This window comes from Sinocyclocheilus grahami, unplaced genomic scaffold, assembly GCF_001515645.1.
Source record: "Sinocyclocheilus grahami isolate Dianchi unplaced genomic scaffold, SAMN03320097.WGS_v1.1 scaffold448.1, whole genome shotgun sequence".
Lineage (NCBI taxonomy): Eukaryota > Metazoa > Chordata > Actinopteri > Cypriniformes > Cyprinidae > Sinocyclocheilus > Sinocyclocheilus grahami.
In genome coordinates this window covers 57,873-79,251 of record NW_015505627.1, presented here as the reverse complement: position 1 = coordinate 79,251, position 21,379 = coordinate 57,873, and the positions used below count along the sequence as shown (strand labels likewise).

Sequence of the window (21,379 nt, the reverse complement as noted above, 5' to 3'; positions counted from 1 at the left end):
AATAGACTCCTAATTATGTGCTGCCTAATTGTTTGCCAGCCGATGTGCCTTTGTATATTATAATGGAAAAACTAACAACCATCAGTATAATGACAGTTTTATTCTTTGCATAAAAACACTTCAAGTAATTGAACACTAATTGAACACTGGGTGTATTACAACTTTAGAATTGTAATATTTATTTGGTTCTGCACTTTTTCTTGCCACAGAATTACAATCGTATCGACTGAAATGTGAAGAAGGTTTTTGCACAATGGTGGGCACTAGCGGAGTGAACTGTGAACAACGATAAGGTATAGCTAAGAAAGTTTCGGGAAACACATATTAACGTAAAGGAACAACTTAAGGTATAACTTACGAACGACGTAGCGTTAAGAAGGTTTTGGGAAACACAGCCCTGTACACCTCCAGAGTAAGAAAAAGGGCTAAGAAAATCACTTTGGACCCCACACACCCAGCCCACTCTCTCTTTGCACTGTTGCCTTCTGGTCTGTGCTACAGACCATAATTTTCTGTTTTTCTTATATTACTGTTAAAATTCCTGTGTATGTCTTCACTGTCGTGTATGTCATGCATGTCAATGTCCATACTTTCTTCTGCACTGGAAGCTCATGTGTGAAGTCAAATTCATTGTGTCTGTAAACATACTTGTTAATAAAGCTCTTTCTGACTTTCTGACAAGGGAGAAGGAGAGGTAGGGGGCAAAAGGCAAAGGGCTGTATGTTGTTTTTTTTCACACAGAGAAATTTCATTTTGCCAATAAAGCCTTTACTGCAGCAATTCTGTCACTTTTCTTTTACATTCCATAAAGTACTGATGACTCCTTCACTATGAGATACACATACTATCTAAAATGAATTCACACATTCACACACACAGCAAATTAACTAGCTGACTGAATTATTATTATTATTATTGTTGTTGTTATTATTATATATTTTTAATGGATCTCATATTGTATGTTCTATACAGGTCAAACTGAGACATGACAAGTAATGCATTACTGCAGCAATTCTGTCACTTTTCTTTTACATTCCATAAAGTACTTCACTATGCTGTACACATACGATCTAAATTAATCCACACATTTACTCACACACACACACAAAAAAGTAGAGTTCAGCTGACTGAATTATTATTATTATTATTATTTCTTTATTTTTAAATGGATCTCATATTGTATGTTCTATACAGGTCGAACTGAGAAATGACAAGTAATGCAGTTTTTGTAATGCCATTAATTGTTATCATTTTGACAGTCTATGCACTATGATCGACTATATGTTCCTATTGGATAGAAAACCTGTGCCAATGTTTTGACGGAATGACTCGATTTTGTATCAGGTTTGCTGTGTTTTGATAAAGTTAGTAAATGTAGAAAAAGGTATACGGCATTTTGAAACGTAGAGTTTGTATTTATTTAACAAAATGTGGTTTTGGCCAGAAAATTTACTATTTGGCTAATTGTGTGATGTAGGTGTTAAGAGTTTAGAAAAAGTACTTTAAGTATTGGTAAACGCTTGTTAGCAATTGAAAAAAAATGTAATATATTGTTACATTTCAGTAGATGGCTTACCAATTACATTTTAAAAGTGTGAATGTCTCCAGAAGGTCCTGTGATGATTTTAGCTTGACTTGAACGGTTTTAGTTGCTCATCGTTGGACTTTTTCATACTTGAGGACTTTGTGGGTGTAAGTCAAACAGTGAAATGGAGAGATTTCGAGCAGTATTTCCAATCTAATTAGAGCCAGCAGGGATGTCCATGTGGTTGACTGAGAGACATAAGACAAAACATTAAGGCAATATTTGGGTAATGCCTGCTGTCCTGTACACCACTGCCTAATTGAAATTCATGAGGAAAACACCATGTGAATACCACCTCTCAAACATTTTGTTTTCCTTGAGAAACAACTCAGCTGGGATCTGTGGGAATACATTTAAGCCCAATTTATACTTCTGCGTCTAACCTACGCCGTAGCCTGATGTGCACCTCTCCAAAAATCTAATAGCGCGTCAATTGTAATATATTGTTACATTTCAGTAGATGGCTTACCAATTACATTTTAAAAGTGTGAATGTCTCCAGAAGGTCCTGTGATGATTTTAGCTTGACTTGGACGGTTTTAGTTGCTCATCGTTGGACTTTTTCATACTTGAGGACTTTGTGGGTGTAAGTCAAACAGTGAAATGGAGAGATTTCGAGCAGTATTTCCAATCTAATTAGAGCCAGCAGGGATGTCCATGTGGTTGACTGAGAGACATAAGACAAAACATTAAGGCAATATTTGGGTAATGCCTGCTGTCCTGTACACCACTGCCTAATTGAAATTCATGAGGAAAACACCATGTGAATACCACCTCTCAAACATTTTGTTTTCCTTGAGAAACAACTCAGCTGGGATCTGTGGGAATACATTTAAGCCCAATTTATACTTCTGCGTCTAACCTACGCCGTAGCCTGATGTGCACCTCTCCAAAAATCTAATAGCGCGTCAATTCTACGTGGAACGCAAGTGCTGTGATTCGTCTGAGAACCCCTCCCTCTGTATGTACTTGAGTTTTGTGTGTATGTGCACTTTAACATATTTACATGTTACACCTTCTTATATAAAATAAAACAAAGCAAAGAACAAGTGTCTTATCATTTATTATACTACATAGTATTATACATCAGTAGTAGTCCGCGACAAACAATTTTGATCTGCTATGGTACAAGTCCTTGTGGAGATTGAAAGAATGCCATCTTCTCCTGTTCCGTTGTTGTCTCCTTTTTGTAGTTTTAAATAATGATTTAATGATTTGATATTTATTTGCCGCCGTCATGGCTATAATGTCCCCTTTTCACATTTCCGGGTTTCTCAGCAGCGGAAGTCGTCATAGTTGGGTTAACTTGAATAGCAGTGAATGGGAGAGCACCACATATATATGTTTTGCATTCCCAGTTGCTCAAATAGCAAAAGAAACACTCCACATTAGTGTTTTCATGATTTTCAATAAAAGGAAAAACAATTGAGAGAGACTGATAACGGCTGTCAGAAGAGAGAACTATGTCAAATTTACCGTCCCTCCCATAGACGCTGCATTAGAAACACCCTCGCATTAGCATTAACTGTTTTTTTGTAATTTGATGCAAAGGCGATATAATACAAAGAATACTGTTATAAATGTAGATACATTTTTTTTTAAATACAAATATGAAAAACTTTCGAGGATTAACGATGCTGATGACCGTTAAACGTGTCATCACAGTCTTGTGAAAAGGGTCCATGGTTCTCCGAAGAGCCGCTTCTTCTTCAGCTTTTGCCGTGGTACTGCGGGTTACATCAGCAACATGCCCGTGGACACTGCAGACTAGCGGTTTGCATGTGTACTGCACGTCGACGCGGACAACGACGCAGAAGTATAAATGAAAACTGATGCATAGACTACGGCGTAAAAGCTACGGTGTAGGTCTGACGCAGAAGTATAAATCAGCCTTAAATGAAAACTGACGCATATCCTACGGTGTCGGTCCGAAGCAGAAGTATAAATCAGCCTTTACAGTGATTGAGACAAAATAAATTTCTGACATACTGAAGGACTATACTTTGCTTATTTGAGGTGTGTTGACTTGATGCGGCACTAGTCTGAACAGCCTAAATTGAAAGAGTGCCATGCTCAAAGCTCAGAGAAGCAGTTGCAATCATAAAAGTGGGTGCTTTTGAAATTCACAAATCCATTTTACTGTAAAGTTCTACCTACACTCGTGTTGTGCCTTTGAACAATAATTGTCAGCTTTATGCAAAGTGTCAAAATGTAATTACAATTCACATAATTGAGACATTATTGAACTGTTGAATATTCTTAAACCGTTTAGAGAAAGATACATTCTTCATAGCTACTGCTTTAAAGTCGAAACAAGGGAAAAATATAGGGCTTTGATCTTTGGTATTTATTAAGGCCTAATTGAAGGAATTCGCTCTTAAACACCACAAGCTCTTTGAAGCTCACTACCATTTAACCGTTTTTATTTAATTATTTATTTTTTATCTGGTCTTTAACCTTTATCTTCACATTTTTGGCTTGAAAATATGTATGCATATCCAAGGCTGACAGGTTGAGAGGAGGGAGATTTCACAACTGGCTTGTTTGTTTGATTTGCAAACAATCACCATCAAAACTGTGGGAGGGTGCCAGTGTTTATCAGGCCTTCAGATAAAAGTGATGTTGGTGACATTTTGGCAACCCTTGAGCCCACGGTATGCAAGTGCAGGTTGCGGAGTGACAGAAAGTCACTATTTTGAGAACATAGCAAGAAGCTTAGCCTTGGAGCTCTAAATATTCCACGAGAGGAAGGTGTGCGTTATTGCCAGCCAATTTTTTGACAGCACCCAGGGCTGCAGCGTGAGTCAGCAGCAGCAGATGTCTGCTGCTAGCACTGTTCACATCTGGAGAGCCAAGGACACGCAACAAATGTCATCAACATGTTGCTTCATCTGGCTTCAAGGGGGCAGAAAAACATCATCCTGATTAGTAGATCTGAACCATCAGGGCCGTGTCAGAGGTTGTTAGTCATGTCATGCCAGCAACCAAAAACTATAAATACAATTAGGTCCAGAAACAGGATTTTTTTTTTTATCAGAGCAAGGCCTCAGTGGACAGGCATGAACAAAGGTTTTTTTGACAGTAAAACAACTAAGCCTTACTGGCTCACACCGCTGTAAACATTAGCTCACGGCGAGGTCTAATTTCAATTTATAGTTTATATTGTAGCTCTGAATGATACTATGCATTGTGCAAAGGTGAAGCAATTAATTTCTGCACCAAACTGAATTATAATATAATATAATGGCTGTTTTCAAATAGGTTACACTATACACACCATATGCCCTCGTCTGCCATTCCCTTGTGAAAAAGAAGTACACTTTAGCATACTTTTTTAAGACTATTTATTATAGAAATATATTTTAGAAGAATATAACCGCATTCGGAATGTAAGGTTTTCTGACAATTAATTACATTTTACTTACAAATAAATGAAAATGTTTTAAGTTTCAATTTATATTTAATGCAATAATTGTTTATTTTGTTTTTGAAATATGGTTAAAGAGTACTTCCAAATGGGTAACACTTTATAATAACTTTCATTAATAAATCATTAACAAACATTATATAATGCTTAATGGATCATTAGTTAATATATATCCAAAGGGTTAGAAATGTGAGATAATGTGCTTCTTAATGTTTGCTAATAAACTTATTAAACATTAGATAATGTTCAAACAAATCATTATTTCATGTAAGTTCAAATGCTTACAAATGTCATTACACTTTCAATTCCACACGATCAAGCACTTATTGAAAATCTACAAATGATTTTAGCAGATGTTATAAAATGATTAAAAGATTGTGTTAATGCTGTTACGGGTTTTGTTTTGGTTCTGTTGTTGCACAAGATTTTTGCTGATATTGAGGTGTGTTACGGGTAAGGTTAGGGACAGGTTTTTGTGGTATGTATAGGTTTAAGGTTTGGTTAAGGGGTCAACAGTGTACAGGGGTCAATTTGACAAGGAAACACAGTTCAATCTGTTTATAATATATTGTTTTGATAAATGAACAAGTATTTTCTTTAAAAAAAAAAATTAGTTCTTCCCTGTTTATTTATGATTCAAGGAATATCCTGTTTAATTATATACTGAAGAGTAGTATACTAATGTGAGTGTTGAGGCAATAGAAACTTTTTTTTGCACCAAAATTACCAGCCACCCTTTACACAAACCTTGTTACATTAGCTAAATGTCCAATCAATGCCCATAAAGGTACTAAACGATTAGTAATCGTTTATAAACATTTACAAATGATGAATAGTTTCAACTTTAGATTGGATACAGCAAAAACATGAACAAATGATTAATGATTAGTAAAGATGTGTGAATAGGGTAAATGCAGGTGTTTCTGGGCACTTTTTGCCATTGAGATAACTACTCATAAAGGTATTAATGATTGGTAAACATTTATAAACATTTGCAAATGATGAAGAGTTTCCACTTTAGATTGGGTACTGCAAAAACATGAACAAATAATTAATAGATTATTTGTTAAGATGTGTAAATAGAGGTCTACACAACAAACAAAGACCAACTAATGAAGATCATATGTACTGAAAGTTCACTGACATTTGTAAGCATTTCAATTTACATTAAATAATCATATGTTAATCATTAGGTAATGTTTAGTAAGTTCATTAGTATACATTAACAACTTTATCTCATATTTCTAGCTATGTGAATATATAGTAACTAATAATCTGTTTTGCATTATATAATGTTTGTTAATGATTTATAAATGAATGCTATTATAAATTGTTACCAAATATATTTATAATTACACATTTGTACAGTAATATGTAACACTAATTAACATACTATATTTACAATTACAATCAAGTACTTATAATCAAGTTATAATTATATACACTATTTATAATTATAAAGAAGTACTTAAAATCAAGTATTATAAGTACATGTGCTTTAGTATGCTAGTCAACACAACACAAATAAATGTACTTCTTTAAAGCATGAAAAAATATTATAAAACATAATGATTCAAATGTCTTAAAGTACTTAAAGTAAAACTTTCATTTGACAATTACAAAGTGCACTTTTTAAAGTGTCTTTATGTACACTTAAGTAGACTTATATTTTGTTGACATTACATTATCTGCACATTACATTATCTAAGTATAGTTTTTATTATACTTTAAAGATTTTAAGTACACTACAAGTGGACATTCAATACTATTAAGTGCTCTTTCTTCACAAGGCTTAGTCAGATAAACAAAATCACAAATAATCATAAATATAATCACAAATTTGCATCAGGCTGAGCCTATATGTTGCTATGTTGAACTAATCAGGATTGCGTAAACACACAGCAATGGTTTGATAGCATATTGATAATAATCAATACAGATTTTGCCAGTGAATTAGTGATTAGTCAGGTCTTTGTGCTGCATGTGCATGGTAAAACTTTTGGACTGACATGTTAGACAGCACTCTCCATCAACATAGAATACCAAATGAGGGAATATAGGCCTATTTTTGGAAGAAGAGTTCCAGAGACCTGTAGAAACAATGCCAAGGCACAGTGAAGCTGTTCTGGCAGCACAAAGACACACACCTTAAGATGCATGTGTTTCAATTATTTTATTTACTTATTTTTTGCCATATATTTAACAGTAAGGAATACATCTGCATGTAGTTTTGTGAAAACCAGATGCATTGCTCATCTCAAGTGTTCATCTCTTACTTATTGTGAAGTACTTAGGTAATGAATAGTTTGAACTTGTATGTATAGTTTGTACTTTTTTCTGTGGAGTGTCTCCTCCCCATTGTGACCTTTAGTTTGCTCACTGGGGGTTGTAAGTTGGCATTCTCTGTAAATGATATTTAATGTGCAATTATGTATTTTTAATTAGATTCAATTGTTTAGTTAAGTTGATAGATTATTGCAAAAATTAATAGAAATATTGTATGCCACCACCTTAATACATTAAGGTGGTGGCAATAAATTACATTTCATATATCACCTGGGGACCCACAGCACAGCACAGCACAGCACAACAGGACTCAGTTCAGTACCACTCTCTGCTATGATTTGAATCAGATTTATTAAACAATGAAGACATACAAAATATGCAGTGCTATGGATCCTCAGTACCAGGACCCCATTCTTTGTACCTCACAATAATACATCTGAGATGATGTGACCAGGGGCGTGTCTACGTGGTGACCACGGGTGGCACCGGCCTCCCTGAAATTTGGCTGGCCATCCCAGGTTCCCCCCCTACCAGATGTCTTGCGATAGGCTCGCGTAAGGACGAATCTCTCCACTCTCACTTGTTTAGTGAGTGTGCACGATGTATTATAACATACATCGTTCCGCAAGCACCCCGGTGATAGATTATTGCAAAAATTAATAGAAATATTGTATGCCACCACCTTAATACATTACATTACATTACATTTCATATATCACCTGGGGACCCACAGCACAGCACAGCACAGCACAGCACAACAGGACTCAGTTCAGTACCACTCTCTGCTATGATTTGAATCAGATTTATTAAACAATGAAGACATACAAAATATGCAGTGCTATGGATCCTCAGTACCAGGACCCCATTCTTTGTACCTCACAATAATACATCTGAGATGATGTGACCAGGGGCGTGTCTACGTGGTGACCACGGGTGGCACCGGCCTCCCTGAAATTTGGCTGGCCATCCCAGGTTCCCCCCCTACCAGATGTCTTGCGATAGGCTCGCGTAAGGACGAATCTCTCCACTCTCACTTGTTTAGTGAGTGTGCACGATGTATTATAACATACATCGTTCCGCAAGCACCCCGGCCACCCACTTTTGAGCCAGTGCCCCGACTGGCCCCCCATTTAAAATGCTCTAGACACACCCCTGGATGTGACAAATGTTAAATCTTCTAATCATAATTCATCTCTGGCTAATTTGGTTCTTCAAATGCATTTGTGGGATTGATGCATCTAGATTATGTTGTCTGAGATTACTGTGAATTCTCATTAGAAAAGGCAGATGTATCGATACTCAGAACCAAAAATGCTTGGGACAAATATGCCGCTGCACAGTTAAACAAATTGAAATGAAAAGTGTAAATGTCGGCATTAAATTTAGATCTGCTAATTTTGCATTACAGTATATTTCTTTTTACTAGTTTTACAGTGTTCCGCATTATAACCAATCACACATGATTCCGTTGAGTTTATGAATGCAATGGCCAATCAGAGGCGTTCAGATTAGTCATCGCTGAAACACCTGCATTGAGTGTGCACGCTTGCTGACTTAATTCTGCACTCTCGCTAATTCTCTCATCATAAACAACAAATACCATGGAAATGAAAGCATTATAATTAGTAATTTACCATGTTTTTATTAAATTGTCATCAAGTTAAATGCAAACTCTGTTGTATAAAAGAAATTCATAATATGACACCCATATAAACTGCTTGCCTAAAAAGACAAGTTTATTGTGTGTGTAGTTAATAGATTTCACTAGGCTACTTTAAGCCTTACCCTGGAGTTGGTTCATGCTCTGCCTATGAGGACATTACTGGACAAAATGTGGAAAATCTGACTAACCAAAGTAACTGTGTTATTTTTAAAGCCCTACTCTGAATTTTACATGTTAAATATGCAACGCTGGAATAGGATAAACTATTTTATCATGACCTTTAAGTTAAGCTGCTACTGATTTGACATAGATGACCACCTCTGGATGTTAACTTACACACAGAATCACAACCAGTATTGCACAAAATCCAGGTGTCTTAATCTAATCGTGTTCTGTAATAATGTGGCAAGTCTTTTTTTCACGTAATTACTTACCATTGATGCATTATAATGATCCTCGGAAGCACTTTAATTAGATTTGAATCATTAATGAGAAACTCATGGTTAACGAAGTTTGATTGGACATGTGAGTGTGCAGAGACAGACCCACATGTACGCTTACAAAATACACACACACACACACACACACCACAAATGAAGGGATTTAGATAACTGAATCATTTTTGTAAAGTGTTATTTTCCGGTGTAAAGGGTGTTTTTGCACATGGGTGTGTGTGTGTGTGTGTATCTATATTTTGAGGACAAATTTGTACTCTGAATTACAAACCTGACAAAATCTCCCAAAACCTCCTTTTGGGGACATTCTCGTTTGTAAAAAGTATAAAAATAACAAATTTAAAGAAAGTTCTCTGTTCGGGTTTGTGGTAACCATAGACTGTATAAAAACAGTCGTAGTGTCCGTGACATCACCCGTAGGTTTCTGAAGAACGGTTTTGAAGCTCAGAGTGGGAGGAGCCAGCCGTCGCCATCTTAGCAGTGCGTCACTCCCAGATAATTGAAAATGGGCAAAGAGGTGGGAACTGGTTGCTGAAACCACGCCCACCTAGCTCTACGCCGGTGTTAGCAGCGGCAATCCACCTGTCACTCAAGTGGCCACGCCCTTAATTATGCAGAACTTTAAGGCTTAATATAATTTAAATGGATGAGTTATTAAAAAAATTCACCCCCCTCACACTTGTCATGAAGGGCAAAATTAGCTATATAGACCAAAATCATTTTTTGTACCAGGCTGTAAACATACTTTTTGTGCTGTAAAGTTGGGCATTTTAACATGGGGAGTCTATGGGACTGACTCCCTTTTGGAGCCAGCCTCTAGCGGCCAGTCGATGAATTGCAGTTTTAGTCACTTCCGTGTTGGCTTCACCAGAGAGAAACCTGACAAAATCTCCCAAAACCTCCTTTTGGGGACATTCTCGTTTGTAAAAAGTATAAAAATAACAAATTTAAAGAAAGTTCTCTGTTCGGGTTTGTGGTAACCATAGACTGTATAAAAACAGTCGTAGTGTCCGTGACATCACCCGTAGGTTTCTGAAGAACGGTTTTGAAGCTCAGAGTGGGAGGAGCCAGCCGTCGCCATCTTAGCAGTGCGTCACTCCCAGATAATTGAAAATGGGCAAAGAGGTGGGAACTGGTTGCTGAAACCACGCCCACCTAGCTCTACGCCGGTGTTAGCAGCGGCAATCCACCTGTCACTCAAGTGGCCACGCCCTTAATTATGCAGAACTTTAAGGCTTAATATAATTTAAATGGATGAGTTATTAAAAAAATTCACCCCCCTCACACTTGTCATGAAGGGCAAAATTAGCTATATAGACCAAAATCATTTTTTGTACCAGGCTGTAAACATACTTTTTGTGCTGTAAAGTTGGGCATTTTAACATGGGGAGTCTATGGGACTGACTCCCTTTTGGAGCCAGCCTCTAGCGGCCAGTCGATGAATTGCAGTTTTAGTCACTTCCGTGTTGGCTTCACCAGAGAGGTTAACCAGAAGGTTGCCGCTTAGTGGTAACCAAGAGCGAAGGCTTATTTTGGATAGAATCAACAATGAACCGACTTTAACTGAAAAAACTGTTGTCCTTTTGCATTATCAGCACGTTTTTCCTGTTTAACACTGTAAAGCTGCTTTGACAATCTATATTGTATAAAGCACCAAATAATTAAATGAGACTTGACTAAACAACATATGCTCTTTTCTTTTATCTCTTCATGTTTTTGAAGGAAATGGATGAGGAAATGTTTTGTTCCACTGTACTAGAATTTTTGGAGATTCCTTGAAAACTTACTGTATAATTTGATTATAATATTGAAAATGCACTTTTGTCAGCTAATGCGCAATTCTAAAGAGCACTGCACATAAAATTGTGTTTGCATGTTGAATAAATGTCTTTCTGTTAGTCAATATGTAATAATTGAAAATAAACAAATATTGGTGTAACCATGTCTACAAGGTCAATGTCAACCTATTTAAAACAAACATATACACCAGGTATTTTACTGGAAGTGTGCTACTAACCCATACGCAATTGTATCTTTTTTTTCCTATGTCTCCTTTATATGGGTCAAATTTGCAATTCTGCCATGTTTGTTAAGCTTTACAGAGCCATATTTCCTTGATGAAAAACAACTTCCTCTTTCATGGTGTTCATTTTTCTCTTCTAATCCTTGGCTGATTCTGTTCACTTGCATGACCATGCCTTTCCCGATAACGACTGCATAACCCTTAACCTTGGCTCATGGCCATATGGTCATAAGAAATCCCTTATGCATTGTGGTGCATATTCATAGCGCTCTTTACTATATCAGTGCCTGAGGGTATTGCAAGCTTGAACATTTTTGACCTCCTGTTACCACTGTGTGTGATGTGGGAGGATTCACAAAAGTTTCATAGCCCTAGAACTTTCACGGTTGCAGAAATGCTATGTTGATGGTTTTTAACTTAAAGAGTTAAATTGTTGCTCTTTTCAAAGCAATAGACCTTAGTCAGGGTAAAGTGGCATATTCATCCATGCACTCCATTGTTCAAAACATCAAGAAAATGGAATATATAATGACATTGAGATATCTTTGTCTTCTTTAACCAATATCAAGAGATGAGGTAATATGCTAATATAGAAACATGGCATGTAGAAGTTGGCCTTCAGCAGAAAGCTCTGCACTGCGCTCCGCCATCTTGCTTTTACAGAGCGATGCATGTAGCATATCACTCTTGCAGACTCACAGAAAAAAAAAAAGCTTGGATGCTAAGGATGGCTACACTATATCTTTACATAGCAGATAGTTGTTTGCTGATTCTAAATTCTAAAAATCGTATGTAGCACCTTTAAATATTCACTAACAATCTTGACATTTGCCCTAGTCCTCTCTGGTGAGTTCATTGAAGAAGAGCTGTCTGATTCATGAACAAACTGAGTTTCCATTAGGTTTAAACTTATTTTTACATTTTTGATGAGCTGTATGTATGTGTGTTGTTCAGTGTTAATATGTGAATAAAAGTCTTAATAAGTCTGTTCATCATATAAAGCTATAGCGTCAAGTAAAATCACATTTATTTAGCACTTTATACAACAAGCTTCTCATTAATAAAGGAAAATACCAGTGTTAATGTCGCAAAATTCATCAATTGTGAATTCCATTTCAGAAGTAAAGCAGCTGTACAGAAGACAATAGTGTCATTATTTAGCTCAATTCAGATCAGTGTTGATTCAGTTCAGATCAGTAACACTGTAAATTTAATCTATTAGGAAGTGAGTTCAGTTCACCTATAATCAGCTCTACAGATGAAAGTAGTGTCAATCAAATCAATTAATTTCGATGTTTATTCAATTTAGTTCAATAACTCGTGTCGTGTTCATCAAACTCAGCTCATGTAATTCAGGTCTATAGAAGATGATAGTGTAATTATTTGGCTAATTTTATTTTTAGTTATTTATTTATTTTTATTCAGTTATAATAACTAATAAATAATAAATGTTCCAAAGTTAAGAAATTGTGAAGATCAATCAATTCAGCTATAAGCAGAAGCCAATAGTGTCATTATTCTCAATAGCTCAAAGTTGTCCGTGTCTCTTTAGAAGACTTATTAAACAGCTTGATTCATATGGATTACTTTAAGATGTTCTTATGAATTATTTGAGGCTTGAAGGTTTAAGTGGAATGGACTTTCAATGGAGGGACAGAAATCTCTCAGGTTTCATAAAAAATATATTCATTTAAGTTTTAAAAAGATGAATGATTTGGGTGAACTATCGCTTTAAACTATTTGTTCATGATTTAGACATCCAGTTTTGAGTTAATCTCACTGACTCAATGATCCGTTTGTACAGTAGCTCAGTGGACTGCAGGACTTTCAGTGAATAATGACTTAAAGTGTTACTGTTCCTTACAAAATATGTCACTGAGGCGGTACAAGCAACCGAGTTGTTGTGAGACAGATTAATCAATCTAGCAAACAGGTCTGATGTGGAGCGCTGTGAAACTCTCCCATCTGCTGGTCACTTTGAGTACTGCATAACTGATTGATGGGGATATTGGTGTAAATCCTTTGCTTTAATTTGCCACTGCATGGTATATTAAATAAAAGGTGAGACTTGTTATGGCACTGTAGTGACAGAAAAGTCAGTAACTCAAGAGTTCGTTGCTCTTTTCACCGCTCTTTCAGTAGGGACTGAGGTTTTCAAGCTTCATAAAGAACCATAGCAATATCATAAATAGAGACAAACTCTATTTTATATTTTATCTATTTGCCATATTTGATTTGCTCTATGCATGTGTGTTGATTAATGTTAATATGTGAATAAAAGTAAATTTATTCTAAATTAAATTTGTTAATCGTATAAAGCAATGGTGTCTAACTCTGAAAAAAGTATGCTCTGGGATTATTAATGTTAGGCTTTTCCAATATAATAATGCATAAAATCCAACCAACAGATGTTTGAAAGTTTAATGGTTTGCATTCATTCACTCTCTTTGTTTATTTATTTGTTTCTTTCTTGCTCTCTCTGCAGGCTGTCTACAAGCCCTGGCTCTGCACTCAGTATTTCCAGAGTCCTCAGTCAGGCTGCAGTCATAAGATTCCCTGTGAGCAATACTGTCTTGAGGTCCAGCAGAGGTGTCCGTTCATATTGCCTGACAATGATGACCTTATACATGGTGGTACTCCCAGTTTTATATGTGCAGGTCGGTATACAACTCTGTATCGCCAGAACTGAATTGTACTTTGTAAGATCTATTGTTTACAGCAAAGTTTTCAAAGTTTTTGTATGATTTATATCTTTGCATTATGCACTGTATCTATGTTAAACGTCATTTAAGTGTTCATAATTCCATGTTTTGTGCCAAGCAGCATTCTAATGTTGCTAATAAAGCAACGAATAGTCAAAATATAACCATTGAAACATCTAAATCATGTATCAACATTTAATCATTACAATAAAGTAATTACAATAAAGTCACGTAACACATAAAACACATCAAAGAGGTCAAAAGTAGCAAGATCAGCAGGAAAACCAAGTTTGATTTAAATAATATTAATAATAATAATTAAAAAATTATTTTATTGTTTCATAGAGCAGAGCTCATTCATTTCTCAGTATAATTTCAGCACTTCTTTAAAGTAAATGCATTACTGAAATGAACCGTGCTATTTGGATTATCATACAGCTTTTTAGTGACATCTACTGGACAATTGGTGGAACTGTCAGACCTCTGCTAAAAAAAAAATAACAAACAATAATTTTGTAGTCATTTAATGTAACATGAGAAACGGAGCAACACATCCACTGTTTTTTTTTCCTTTTGAAATGAACATACACAAATGTAATATACTGTATGCACATATATAAAATTTTCATATGTTATATGAAGTAAAACATAGCCTATATAAAGCAATGAGAAGATGGAATGAGCCAAAACGAATATGTGTGTTTATATACTGTATGTGCAATATATGTTTTTGGACATATATGTCATCTACATGTATAACCATCCTAAACCCCATCAATACATGTTGATATTATAAAAATACTGCAAATATAAAAGATAAGACATGTATATAAATTATTTATTACAAAAACATACTGTATATAAATGTACATATTTTTTGTATATTTGTTGTTTTAATACAATTGTATACATAAAATAAATATTGTTCATACTGTTGATATATATATATAGTTACATATATGGTTGTGCATATAAAAAAATCCTATATTTTATGTACATACACAACTTTTACTATGATATTTTATGCATGTTATGAACTTATTATAACTTGTTATAAATCTTCAACTAGAGAATGCATGTATGTGAAAATTACATATAGCCTTATAGGCAACATACAGTGGGTACGGAAAGTATTCAGACCCCCTTAAATTTTTCACTCTTTGTTATATTGCAGCCATTTGCTAAAATCATTTAAGTTAATTTTTTCCCCTCATTAATGTACACACAGCACACCATATTGACAGAAAAACACAGAATTGTTGACATTTTTGCAGATTTATTAAAAAAGAAAAACTGAAATATCACATGGTCCTAAGTATGTAACATGAGAAACGGAGCAACACATCCACTGTTTTTTTTTCCTTTTGAAATGAACATACACAAATGTAATATACTGTATGCACATATATAAAATTTTCATATGTTATATGAAGTAAAACATAGCCTATATAAAGCAATGAGAAGATGGAATGAGCCAAAACGAATATGTGTGTTTATATACTGTATGTGCAATATATGTTTTTGGACATATATGTCATCTACATGTATAACCATCCTAAACCCCATCAATACATGTTGATATTATAAAAATACTGCAAATATAAAAGATAAGACATGTATATAAATTATTTATTACAAAAACATACTGTATATAAATGTACATATTTTTTGTATATTTGTTGTTTTAATACAATTGTATACATAAAATAAATATTGTTCATACTGTTGATATATATATATAGTTACATATATGGTTGTGCATATAAAAAAATCCTATATTTTATGTACATACACAACTTTTACTATGATATTTTATGCATGTTATGAACTTATTATAACTTGTTATAAATCTTCAACTAGAGAATGCATGTATGTGAAAATTACATATAGCCTTATAGGCAACATATATGGCAGTTCTCACTCAATTCTCACACAGTATCGATATAGGGTAGTATTCCATATTACATTTCTGTATACCACATAACAATCTGGTATAAGCACTTCATGCACATCCCTCTAATCTCTCATATTCATCAACAATCATTAATAATATCATTCACTGTAATCATAACATACACTCTAAAAAAATGCTGGGTTAAATACAACCCAGTGCTGGGTAAAATAGGGACAAACCCAGCAATTGGGTTGTTTTGACCCAGCGGTTGGGTTACTACCCAGAAGGTTGGGTTAAACATTTAACCCAACCGCTGGGTCAAAACAACCCAATTGCTGGGTTTGTCCCTATTTTACCCAGCACTTTTTAGAGTGTATAATATCATAATATCATATCACAACATAACATAACATAACATAACTAGTTTAATAATAATATTAATAATCAGCATAATTTACATCATTTATCAGATGGTTTTGTAAATGAGGAAAAGCTTTTTATCATATACAGTAGGAGCTAACAATATAAGCAGGGACAATATTTTTAGGTTAAATCAAAGACAGAAGCATACAAATAGTCGATGTCAGCACTAAACTAGATTTTGCTCAAGTGTGAACATCATGGCTTTAAAATCAGTCATTTGGAAATTCTTTCATCTTTCCTTCTTTTATCAAGAGCTGACCATTTATTTCTGCTTATATTCAGCTTTAATCTGCATACGATGTCACAGGAATGTCAGTGCTATGAGAAGCAATTAATGAGCACACAGAAGCATCTTTGTAATTAACGCTGCAACCTTATACTTTTCTTTAATTCATGATAAAACCGCCAAATGCTTTTCAAAGCATGTACAAATGCTTTACATGGTGAAGTCTTCAAACAGCTTTAAAAACCTGCTTTAATTTTTCAGCAAATGAAGAAGCAGTTAGTAATACATGATGAAATAACAAAATGACTTTAACAGGCATTTTAATGTACAGACCTTTTAATTCACCATTTCACTTTGCACTAGGAGATTATCTAACTTTTCCCTTTCAGTTTCAGCTGTTATTTTCACATCACGATGGTTTTGTCTTCTGTTCAGTGGTTTCAGAGCAACCTGGAAAGTAACTTGGGTGTTCATGGTCCTGTCAAATTCTCTCTTTATATGTTGCGTGCCAGTATTTTGTGTAATTTGAGAGCGAGTGTCACATCACAAAGTCATCAGCACCATTCAGACAGGCTACTGGTAGAAGATTCACATGTCTCTCTTTCAAATGTGTACATTTTCATCCTAAATAAAATAAAATAATAAAAAGGACTATGTTTAAGATGTACTGAAAGCCTCAAAATCAAATCAGCAATTGGCACCCCATCTAATTAGCGAATATTGTTTTTCTTCTCCACCTTCTAAGAAACATATATAACCACCTTGCATTATTTTAGAAACTGATGATTATTCCCCTAACTGTATGACAAATCTTGGTGCTTGGTGGAGTTTGCTGCAGTTTGTCTCAACTACCATGAGATAGTTCTTTTTGTTCTAAGATCTCCATCTCCATAACATGTACATGGTATGGAGATGTTCACTCTACTGATGTTCACTCTCAGAAAAAGGGACATAAGTTGTCACTGGGCTGGTACCCTTTAAAGAGGGACTAATATGTACCGTATTGTCCTGTTGACATACTGTGCTATGGCTGATAATGTTTGATCTTACTATGCCACTGTTGTCAATGTCATTCCTACACTCTAAAAAAAATTCTGTAGTTTTTACAAAATAATTTTAGCAGCTGTGGTTGCCAGAATAATTTTGTAAGTCAAAGACTGCTCATATATAATCTAATCCTGAATCTGGCCTTGCTGTATAAGATCTAGTTTACCGTCTAGAATCAGTCAGTATTTCCCAGATATCCCTCTCGTTCCCCAGGATCTTTCAATCAGTTTAATTACATAGTGTCATAAATCACATAAACAATCCTCATCCCATCTATGTCAAAACCTCTGTTCTTCTGATATAAATTGTATTTTTTTTAATGAAACCTGTCCTCTTTGAGGTTTTTTGTTGTTTCTGTTGTTCAGACACTTTTGTTTATCATCTTTTAAAAGATTTTAATCACTGTTCACCACTTGTCAAAAAAGTGTGATTTACAAAGATGAATGCTCTCCTCCTCTGCAAAGGTTGCAACTGGAACCTGCGGTTTACAAGCAAATAAATGGACACACGGTATATAGAAATAACAGTTATTATTACAGTGTCATATTGTCATACAATAGATGCTTTAGTTCAATGATTCTCTCTGGGTTTTTTTTACACAAAGAATCCGATTAATATTTATAAATCACTGGTCATGACCTTTTTTTGAAGGTAAGATGAAAATACAGCTACATTTATTAAAGTTCTGTTCTAAGGGAAAATAAATAGAGATATAAACTATTATGAATCTGCTGTCTGTGTTTTTCTGACTATCTCTGTCTGTGTGTTTTTTTAAAGACTATCTGCCCAATGCAAACTGCTTATGATAAGAGAAAGTATGCAAATGTTTTGGTGTAATATCACAACATTTGGTTTGTAGTATCAACTCATCTAGGACATTTACAGTAAGTCACTGCCATAAAAGGATAATTTACCCAAAAATGAAAAATTGCGGATAAAAATATTTGCTGAAAATTTGCCACTCCAGACTCTTGTGAACGTGATCAGGACTGTTTCCATGAGGCTATGGATTAGGTATATTATGTCTATTAATTTTGTGTTGCCTGGCTGCGTTCCACTTCACTTTTAGACATACATTCACGAACTTCCCTACCCTGGTAGCACATCACGGAGATGTCTGTTTGACGATTGCATTTATAAGGCATATTTTTTTGAGTGTTTGCTCATCTGCAATATGTCTATTGGACGTTTCTTATCAGATGTGCAAACAGACGTTTATAAAATGTTTTTAAGATGTTCATGATTTAAAATTCATGTAAAACTGACATCTTAAAGATGTTTATCAGATGTTTGTACACAGCAGATGCTTTCCAGATGAAGCAAGCTTTAACAGACATCTTGCCGATGTACGTGTGCTATCTGGGTACGCACTTCCCCTCGGGGGAATCCCTGCTGCCATTTTGAAGTATGTTCTACTTCATGAAGTGGATGAGGGAAGTTTATATGGACAGACCTTCGACCTCTCGATTTTTACAAAGGGAGCGAGTCTACGTCATATGTACACTTCAGGCTGCTCTATAGACCACAATCCAACTCGATTGTGACGTCACAAGATCATGTTTAATTAATCACCACCCAAAACAACTCTATGATATATAAAAGAGTGAAGGGCATTTATTGGAATGCAGGGTCTGTATATGCTCTCAAAGTAGCATGTTGTTAGCATGTGTGAGCATATTGCTACCATGTTTAACATGTTGCTAGTATTTTGCTAGCATGTTTCTAACAGGTTCATTTTGGTAGCATGAATTAGGATTCATGAAACCCTGTTACCATGGTTTTTAGCATGTGTTTAGCATGTTTAACATGTTGTTAGCATCTTCAGAGATTGTCTTTGTATTTGCATCTTTCTAGCATGTTTTAACATGTTGTTAGAATGAATTAGCATGTTGCTACTATGCTTCTAACGTGTTTAACTTTTGCTAGCATGAATATGTTGCTAGCATCTTTCTAGCATGGTTTATCATATGGTTAACGCGATTTAACATGTTAGCTCACATGTTTTAACTGGGCAACGATTCAAAAATTTTATCGCGATTAACTGCATGATTTTTTCTGATTAATTGCATTGTTATGCACAAAATTCAATAATGAATTCAAAAGTAGTGTATTGCGTACTTTTATTTTAAAAGTAGGCCTACTGCTGTATGAACAAAAGTGCAATAACATTTGGTTTGCATACACTTTAAACAAATAAGGTGCTTTTTTACAGCAGTATTCCCTTTACATAGTAGCAGTTAAAATATTTCTTGTAAATCTCAACTTAAACATTAATGTAATCAAATTAAAATCTCCTTTTCATTCAACTCGTGTATTCTTCTTGTGATGGTGTATCTTGAGGAAGGCTCATATGTGCCATCATTCGTTGCAATCCTAAGAACGCTTACCTGTCCAAGCTGCACAGTAGATACAAAATAAAAATAAAAAAACATCTGCTGATTTCATAATAAACACTCTGCCAGACTCCCGATCATATTTCACATCACTATATACAGTGGTGTAGTGGTGCCTGGAGAAGTGGGTATACTCTTAATGTATGCCCCAATTTTTTAAAAACGACCCAGCAAAGGATGAACACCATGTGTTATAAACAGTGACATGTAAAACTATTCTTGTATATTTAGTTCACCCCAAAATGGGCCAGTAGTATCTGCATATTGTCACTTAACTTCTGCTGCTTGACTTCAGGGAGTAAGAATCATTATGAAATTAAAATTTGCCACAGAAGAGGTGCAGATTTTGCAATAATCCAAATAAAAAAAAAATAGACTGCAACAATTAACATTTTGTCTCTAGTACAGTGTTTCCCAACCTTTTTTTTAGTCGCGGCACCCTACAAAATTAATTTTGTCACAATATTTGAATTTCTAACTTCGATATGATAATTTGAAAAGTATAGATATTCGGTACAACAGGGAAGAACTGCAGAATATAATGTCATACAGATATTTTTAATATTAACAATTTTTGTCCATCAATGATGGCAATCAGTAGGCTAATTTCTATTGAAGAGACCAATTTATATGACAGATTTTAATGTAGGCTTTTATACATATGTAAACATTATTTGATTACCATTATAACTAGCTATCTCACAAATTTTTGCTCACTGTGTTTTTTTTATTTTACAGTGGGGTAATTTTGGTGCAGTAGCACAAGCTTGATTTCAAACTTTAAATTGAATAAAAAATGACAAGTAAGCAGTTAGTAATAAAATAAGATCAAATAAAAAATAATGATAGCACAAATAAAAAATAACGACAGGCATTCGAATTAAATAAATAGCTTTTTAGTTTTTCAGGTAGGTCTAACAGTAGGGTTAAGATATTTATCCATTATATATCCAGATATTATCCAAATAATGTTTAGTCCTAGAAAGCTGTTATTATCAGAACACGTGAGCATAACATAGCGGTTAGCAGATCAATGAATGAGAGGGCAGTGTTACCAGAGTTGCCCATATACCACACCATGTTACAACACAGTAGGGCTATTGCACACAGAAACAATACTGTATGACATCGATGTTTCCTGTCGGCTCAGTTTTTGAGTGGACTTTGCTGTTCCGATGAGCATGAACGGTATACGAGTGGAGCGACTGAGCGTAGCGCACACGCATAGAGCGGATAATACGCAGAGCGTCACACCA

General features: G+C 34.9%; 1 protein-coding gene across 1 annotated transcript in view; it reads left to right on the top strand.

Annotated features, from left to right (window-relative positions):
* Positions 1-14,127, top strand: part of LOC107552357 (transmembrane protein FAM155A-like) — a 125,277-nt gene extending 111,150 nt beyond the window's left edge. The window contains exon 3 of the mRNA XM_016234221.1: positions 13,924-14,127. Coding sequence (XP_016089707.1) covers positions 13,924-14,127 — 204 coding nt within the window. The remainder of the gene's footprint in view (positions 1-13,923) is intronic.
* The last annotated feature ends 7,252 nt before the right edge of the window (positions 14,128-21,379 follow it).